We start from the raw sequence: 8,206 nt of genomic DNA, 5'->3' as shown, positions 1-8,206 counted from the left end.
TAGTAAGTTCAATGAAGGTGGGGGCGACTGGTCGAGGGGTGTGGGGGATGGAGGAGGGGGGCAGGAGACACACTTGCAATACAGTCCTTGATCTTACAAAATTGCAAGAAGTGTGCACAGCTGTAATCAAAACCGATAGGACATTTTACATTTCCTCACACCCAGAGCCTCAATTATGCAATAAATTTAAAATAGGCCTGACTAAACACAAATCCCTTCCAACCATCCCATCTTGCAGGTGCTCATTTGTCCAAAAATAAATAAATAAAATAAAATAATGCAATTAATTACAGTTATCACTAACCTTTTGGACCCAGCAATCAATGTGTGGCCCATTAGCCTGCTTGCAATGAGTAAGTTATGTTGGTAAATAATAGAATTTCAATATTAATATAAACAGAGTGATTGATTTATTTTTGATTTTATATACGGGAGGGCAAGTAGATATTTTATCTGCATCTCTGTCTGAATTTTGCTTCTAAGACTATCTTTTCCTTGGGAAAACTGTAAACCAAAAGCATTTTCTGCCAACCTAGTGGAATGTGATTAGGCCAGGCAGCTGTTAGAAACACAGAAACCAAACCAAAGTGGGAAAAAAGGTGGAGTTAACAAATCCTAGCTAAAATCCAATCCTCAAAAGCATTAAAAAAATGAAATGACTTGACGCTGCTCCTCCTCGGAATTGTTTACCCAACTAAATAATCCCACCGAGGGCAGGTCCATTTTTCTACTAGCAATTAGTGACTTGTTGAATACCGTTAAAGTGAAAAATCTCATTTCTGTTTCACAGAACAGTAAAAGATCTAAATGGAGTGATTTCCTCCCTCACCATCTGACTAAAATGAGATTGAACATGAAAATTCTGTTTGAAACATACTTCCATTTTCTCAAACTTGGAAAAAAGAAGTTACAGAAATTCAACTCTAAATAGCTGTTGCCCTGTACTTGCACAGATGGACATACACAACTATACACTCACCTACACACATACCTACACACAAACTCTCTTACTCTTCTCAATCTACTCTTCTATACAAATCCCGCACAGCCAAGAAAAGTTTCCTCAGTCAGTTATTTGGAGGAAGATTTAGGATTACGATTCTCGGGACAAGATGAGGGGGTGTGCTATGAACATAACACCGTACTAATCCAATCTAGTAAAAGTGTTTCAGAATTTTGGAACACTACAAATTCAGACTGCCACAAGACTTAGGAAAATAGCATGAATCAAATGTAGGTTTCTCTCCCAAAATTTTAATTGACTTAGGGGGTGGGGTGGGGGGGGAGAAAACAAAAGGCAACAAACCTAAAAGCATCCATGCTTTTTGGGGAGGGGGGCGGGGGGGGGACAAAAAGCAACAAAACCTAAAAGCATCAATGCTTTTTTTTTGCGGGGGGGTGGGTAGTATTGAATTCACTGCAGAAGTGAACAAAAATCCCAGAGAATTCTGAGACCTTCTGCCAGAATTCTATCCGATGAATATGAAGCCTAAACTAAGATTAAAAAAAGAAACCAACGCAAACCATTTTGAATGTGTAAAGGACTCTAATTCGGTGATCGGCAGGATTAGTTGTATACTAATATTATTACAACATACTAAATCCTGTAACACTATTACAAAACCTACCCTCCAGGCAACTTCGACAAAACTTATTGTTCAAGCATGTAAAAGAGTCATAACCTAAAACCATTACTAGTGTAAGGGGGGGGGGGGGGGCTGGAGGGAGGGGAGAGGGAACGGAGAGGTTTCCTAGGGTGTTTCTAATAGTTTACTGCTTTTCTCGGGACAATGAGCTAGCTTTGGCCAAAACAAAAACCTGACTTAATTATTGACTGTAGTAACTTACCTTACCGCTCAAATAAACTTTAAGGGGCAAGGGGGGAGGGGAGAGGGGTCTTTCTGGCAGTCCCGTCTGGGGGGCGATGGGAAGGAGAGCTGCGGGATGCTGCGGGAGGCCTGGAGGAGCTGGACTGCGAGATTCCCGCAGTGCCGAAGGGTGGACGGGCGGTCCAGCCCGACCCTTGCCCAGGGACCCCCGGCCGCCCCTCGGCCTCTCTCCCACTCATTTTCTAAAATAAACATCCAAAGGGCGTGTGGGTGTGTAGAGGGGATCTCGACCGGAGACCCTCTTCCCCAATATTTTTCTGGGAGGAATGGTCGGAAAGGAGTGGAGCACTCAGAAAGGGGCTACCCGCTATCCCCGCCGGCTCGGGTCACTCTCTGGGGTCTGTAGATCGGAAGGGGGGTGGTCCTGGGGATGCCCCCCGACCCAACTCCGGGCCCTGTCAGGCCGGGGAGGTGAATAATAATGATAGCGTTTATTAGGCGCTTACTGTGTGCAAAGCACTGTTCTAAGCGCTGGATGGCGGGGGGACCCCAAATGGAAGCATCGCGGCGGGTCTTGGTGGGGGTGGGGGGCGCTTGCCCCCTCCTCTGTCCCCGGACCCCCCATCCTTCCCACCCCCGTCCCAGGGACCCCAAAGGGGACGGGACGGGCAGGTCCTAACGGGACCGGAGATTGAGGACCCCGGGGTCCGCGGAGATTGTCCCGCCGACTCTCCGGGCGCCCAAGTTTGCGGACCCTGGAAAGTCCGCTTTTGGGGGAGGGGGAGAGCGGCCCAGCTGGGCTGGACTTGGGGCGACTTCGAGGTCTTTTGGAGACTTCCACCCTGCTGTCCTCAGTGCCCACATCCCTCTCCCGCCCGAGTCCCCCGGTCAGTCCGGGAAAAATGGGAATTTCGGTGAAGGACCGGACCGGACAGGAACAGGAGGTCGGGTCAGCGGGACAGGGGCGGCCCTCTCCCCTCCATCGCCCCCCCAGCTCCGGGAAATCTCGGGCAGTGGATGGGGGGGGGGGGTGCTCAGCCTCTGCCCCTGGGGTCGGGGCGCTGGGGGGGGCGACCCCCGTGCCAGGCTTCTCCGCGGACAGGACCAGCCTCGGCTCCCTCACCTGCAAACCTGGCCGGGCCGGGGGCATCTCCTCTCCGGGAGTTTTCCGCCCGCGGAGGTCGGGAGGGGGAAAGGGGGGTGAGAGGAGGGGTCTTCCCTGGCTCTCCCGCCCCCGAGACTCTCCAACCGGGACCCTCAAGATGCGCCCCTCTGCCCCGGCGGAGAAATTGGAAGTTCAGATCCCAGATCCCAGATCCCTTCCCCTGTCACCGGGGCAGATGCTGCGAGACGGAGGGAGCTGGATGAAGAGTTGGACATACCGGGGGGGCGGAAAAAAAGGGTGATTGTCTCGGGTCCCTCCTCCTACTCTCCCAGGACTTGCGATCTGAACTTTCCCCCCCCGAGGCCGGGATGGGGAGCAGAGCCGCGGGTTGGGAGCAGCGGGGTCCCCTCCCGGAGCCCCCAAACCGGGCCTGGGATGTGACGAGGGTTTGGGGGACTCGGTTTTGGGGGGTAGGAGGTGGTCCTTGCCTCCTCCTGCCCATCCCGCACACTCCCCCTCCCCACCTCCTCCGGGACCAAGTCATCCACCAACTCCCAACCCGGGCGATCAAAAAGGACACCCCAAGTCCCCTCCCCACCAAATCCGGGGGATCCCCCAGAAGGGGTGGAGGGGCGCGTGAATTGGGGTTCCTCCTTTCTGACGCGGGAGCTGGCATGGAAAGAAGATAAAGGACACACGCACACATCGTGGGGTTTCCAAGCAAAAAACTAAAAAAAACAAACAAACCAAAACCAAAACAAAACAAAACAAAAAAGAAACAAACCAAACCAAACAGAAAAAAAGGTCCCAACGACGACCCCAAAAATGGAGAGGGAAAATGGTAAGTTCCGGGAAGGGGGAAGTTTGTTGCGGGCAGTGCCCGGAGGGCACACGGTGCGGGGGGCGGGGGGAGAGCGTGTGTGTGAGTGTGTGGATGTGGGCGCGCGTGGGACCTGTGCGGGAGGGCAGGAGTGTGTGTGTGTGTGTGTGTGTGTGAGTGTGTGAGTGTGAGCGCGCGTGTGGTTGTGCGGGGGTGCGTGCGGGTGTTGTGCTGCGCGTGCTGCGGCCTTACCATCTCGCTGGGGGAGCCGGGCCAGCTCGGGGTCGGACTGGAAATGCTGGGGCTTCGCCTGCTTCCTCCGCGACATGCTGGCTCACACATCAGCTGGGGCAGAATAAAAAATTACTAAAAAAAAATCTTCTCAAAATTACGGAAATCGAGCGGCGGGCGGCGGCGGTGGCGGCGGTCCCCCTCACCCCTCCTCCCCTCCCCCCCCTCCCCTCCCGCCCCCCACCCCCCCCACCCCGTCCCTCCCCGGCGCCCCGGCCCTCCGCGCAGCGCGCATGTGTCCTGCTATAATTATGATTATCAATAATGCATTGCGATTAATCATAGAGGGGCTCTGTCTGTCTGCGAACCGCGCTGGCGCGGGGCCAGCGCTCTCCAAACCCGCTCGCCTTCATCAATTAGGCGGTGATTTGCTGCAGACCCCTGTCTCTCCGCCGCCGCTGCCCAATGAGCCGGCGTTGGGGCCGGCTCTGCCCGGAGAGGACCAGACACCGGGGTTTTAACCCTCTGAGACACCGGCCGGGGTCTCCAAGGGGAGGGGAGGGGGAGATGGGGGCGCGTCGGCCTTGGGCGCACCCGGCCTGGTCCCTCGAGGGATGCTCTCCGGGCCCGGGACCTGAGGGCAGCAGCCCCCCACACCGCCCCCCATCCCGTCCCCAAACATCGCCACCCTCGTTTGGGGATGTGTCTGTGGAAAGAACGGAAGAAACTCTTCCCGTCTCCTAGAGCGCTCCTCCCTCTGGATACAGCGCGGGAGCCCTGGCGGCGGCGCCCGGTCGGCTGGGACCGGTCGGCAGCCCCCGGCTAGCGGGTCGGGGAGGAAAATAACACTGACGGTATTTGTTAAGCGCTTACTATGTGCCAAGCACTGTTAAGTTTCCAGGGATCGGGAAGGGGAATTGGATTGGACGCTACTTGGTAAGGAACACGGCTCCGCGCACCCCCTACTCATCCGCCCCAAGTTGCAGCGCTTGGCACTTAGTAAGCGCTTAACAAATGCCATCATTTTTATTATTATTTCCCCCTAAAGACGGCCGGAAAACATCAGAGGAAAAAGGAGAGAAAAAATAAAAGGGTCAAATGTACAAGCCACCAAGGACTTAATTTTCCAGGTCGGGTGGGGAACAGCTGGGCTCAGTCCCGCTCCCGGGATCCCCGCTCCCCTCCCCGGGGGCACCCCGATCCCGCACTCTCGGGGGTGCGGAGGAGAGGGAAGGTTTGGGAGATGTGTCCCCTCCCCCGCCCTCCTCTCCCAATCCTCCCTCCCCTCCTCTCTCCAGCCCTCCCTCTCTACCTCACACATTCCCAGGACAATTACAGCCCAAGTTTTCGGGAGAAGCGGTCCCGGGGCCCGTGGGATAAGGGGGAGGTCCCGGCCCCGCCCCCAAAACGCCCCCCAGCCGGAGGCCGCGTCATGGGGAGGGGGAGGGGGAAGAGGAGGAGCAGGAGGAGGAGGAAGAGGAGGAGAAGGCGTGGAGCCTGCGGCGGGAGGAGGAAGAGGGCCGGAGCTGGACTCCAGCTCCTCCCCGGAGTCGGCCAGACTGAGGAGGGGGCGGGGAGCTAACCGGCTGGGAGCTCCTGAATCGGCCTCCCTCTCCCCCTTCTCTCTCTGTCTCTGTCTGTCTGTCCGTCTGTCTGTCCCTCTCTCCCGCGCTCCACTGATCCCGGGCAGAGGACTCCCCCTGCCCCTCTGGGGAGGGTGTTTCAGAGGGCATTTGAATTTCAGGGGGCGGCCTCCGGGGCTCTCCAGGGTCTGGAGGCTGGGAGTGGGGGTCTGTCCGTCTCGGTCCCCTCGAGTTAAAACTTTTGCAGAAGCCGGGGATGGTTGTCGGGGGTGTGAATTGGTTTTAAAAAAAGGTGGTAGAAACGCGGCTCCCAGAGTCTCATCCTCCTCCCTCCCCCCCCCCCCCCCCCCGCTGTGTCAGGGCACAAGAGCGGCGTCCTCGGGGGAGGATCGCCCCTGGCTCCTCTGCCCTCCCCGGGGCCTGGCCTGCCGGCTGGATTTCCCCTCAGGGCCGGGGCTGCGCGACCCTTTTCCCGGCAGCCGGAACCAACTTTCCCAGTTGGACAGCAGGAGAGAATGAAAGGGAAAGGGAAGGTGCGGGTGGGGGGAGGAGGGGGCCGATCAGATCCCAGCTCATTTCCATTTCAAATCAGCCGGGAAAATCTGGGAGACGAGCGAAGGGAAGAAAAAGAATCCCGGGTTTGGGGGTGGGAGGGGAGCAGAGATGGAGACTCCCCATGTCGGAAGCGGCAGGCCCGAAGTCCCAGATCCCGGGATGGAACTTTCTCCCCGGCCGCGGTTCGGACCTTCAGGGCGGCGAAAGACCCCGAGTTTCGCCCGCTCTTCCGAAGAGGAGACCTTCCTTCCTTCCTTTTCCCGGGCCCGTCCTTCTTCCCCTGCATCCCTCTCTCCTCTTCTCTCTCCCTCCTGTTTCTCTTTATTAGCTCTCCTTTTTTCCTCCTTTTTCTTCTCTCTCTCTCTCTCTCTCTCTCTCTCTCTCTCTCGGTACTCGCCGTGGGTCTTTAGGTCTCCCCGTTTTCCGTTTCTTCCTGGCTTTTCATTTAATTTAATTTATTTTATTTTGGTCGTCGTTTTCTTTTTCCCTGGGTCCTTCTGTCTCTGCCCCCTCTCGCCCTCCCTCCTCCTCCCCGCCAACGCCTCTCTGTCATCTCTTTTCGAGTAGTCGTTGTGAGTTTTTTGTTGTTGTTGGTTGGCCCCTTCTGTCTGTTTCCCTCTGTCTCTCTTGGTCCCGCTCCTTTCCCTTTCTGTCTCTCTCATTAAGTCTCTCGCTTCTCTCCCATACGGTTTCTTGTCACTCCCGGCAGGGCTTGGTACCGGGATGCGGGGTTGATAGAAAGACGAACGAAGCTATCAGGGAGAATGATGATAATGAATGAAGATAATAATGTTTCTATAGATGGTGTTCAGATGCCATTATATTTCTCTGAATATTTAAAGAGATCCCTCGGCAGAGATAGATTTACTTAGCTCCTGGTATCCGCTTCTCTCTCCCCTCTCTCCAACGCGGGGACGGGTGCGGATCCCAAGCGGGCGGCGTGTACACACACACAAACCGACACGTGTACTCGCGCTCACAGACACACTCCTGTTCTCAAGCACGTGTCCACGCCCGCAGATGCAAAAAACACGTGCCCCTCCATCGATACTCGTACACATCGAGGGGGACACAAACGTTTCCTCGCATCCCCGGGATCGTCTCTATCCCGAAGCACGCAACACTTCGTCTGAGACCGAAACCCCCTCCCCATTCTACTCGAATCCCGCGGGGAGCCGAGTTTTTTCTTACCCCAAACCCCCTCCCAATTGTGCGCTTCGCACATAGATCGAGGGCAGCCTCGCCCCAAGCCTTTCACGCGCGCGTAATTCGTGTTGGACGAGCAAAACTCAATTTGGAGACGGAAACCAAACAGCGCAAAGAAAAGCGCGCACCCAAAACCAGGTGCTCTTCTCAATTTATAGATGGGGAGAAAAAAAAAAGCAAATGAGTTTACAAGGACACATGATGTTGTGAGGATGGACGGACCGAAGTTTAAAAACTTTTTTCGTTCCTAATCCCCTTCTCGGGCATCGAGGAGGGCCACTCGCGTTTAATCCGGTATCGTTGGCTAATTTACTGTTTGTTTTCACCCTAACCCCTCTTTTAATTTTTCTGCGAGGGAGGTGGGGGAGGGGACTGAAGGAGAGGGGGTGGAGAGAATAGGAGGAAGGGGGAGGGGTGGTGTTTGTAGGGAGAGAAGAATTGGTCTTTATTGTTGTTGATAGCAATACATCAATTAAGTGCCATTGTCTCCGGCAGAAGTTATGAGTGTTTACCAACGCAGAGCCCGAGACGTCTGTGCCGTGTGAGAGTGTGCGTGTGTGAGCCTGAAGTTGCGGGGGAAAGGGACAGAAGGCATCTGTTTTTTGGTTGTTGGTTTTGTGGGGTTTTTTTGGGGGGGGTAGAAGAAAAGTTGGGGAGCGATTCCACCCCCAGTCCGCCCTCATTCCACGGTCTCTTCCCTGGCAGATTTTCCCTGCTCACTTTCATGCCTCGGGATCCAGGATCTATACCGCTCTGCGATGCAAATAGGATCCCGGGGGGCCGGGATGGGGGTGGGAGAGAGAGAGAGGAGAGAGACAGCTGCGCGGGAGAATCGATGCTGAGCTGGTGGGGGGGGGGGGGGTGGGGGGGGGGGGAG

General features: G+C 55.5%; 1 protein-coding gene across 1 annotated transcript in view; it reads right to left on the bottom strand.

Annotated features, from left to right (window-relative positions):
* Window positions 1-4,156, bottom strand: part of SALL1 (spalt like transcription factor 1) — a 15,643-nt gene extending 11,487 nt beyond the window's left edge. Inside the window, exon 1 of the mRNA XM_038753571.1 lies at window positions 4,007-4,156. Coding sequence (XP_038609499.1) covers window positions 4,007-4,082 — 76 coding nt within the window. The 5' untranslated portion in view covers window positions 4,083-4,156. The remainder of the gene's footprint in view (window positions 1-4,006) is intronic.
* Window positions 4,157-8,206: the final 4,050 nt, after the last annotated feature.

The sequence above is a fragment of the Tachyglossus aculeatus genome, chromosome 11, assembly GCF_015852505.1.
Source record: "Tachyglossus aculeatus isolate mTacAcu1 chromosome 11, mTacAcu1.pri, whole genome shotgun sequence".
Taxonomy (NCBI): domain Eukaryota; kingdom Metazoa; phylum Chordata; class Mammalia; order Monotremata; family Tachyglossidae; genus Tachyglossus; species Tachyglossus aculeatus.
Note: the sequence above shows the minus strand (reverse complement) of the source record. Positions and strands in the feature narration are given on the sequence as shown.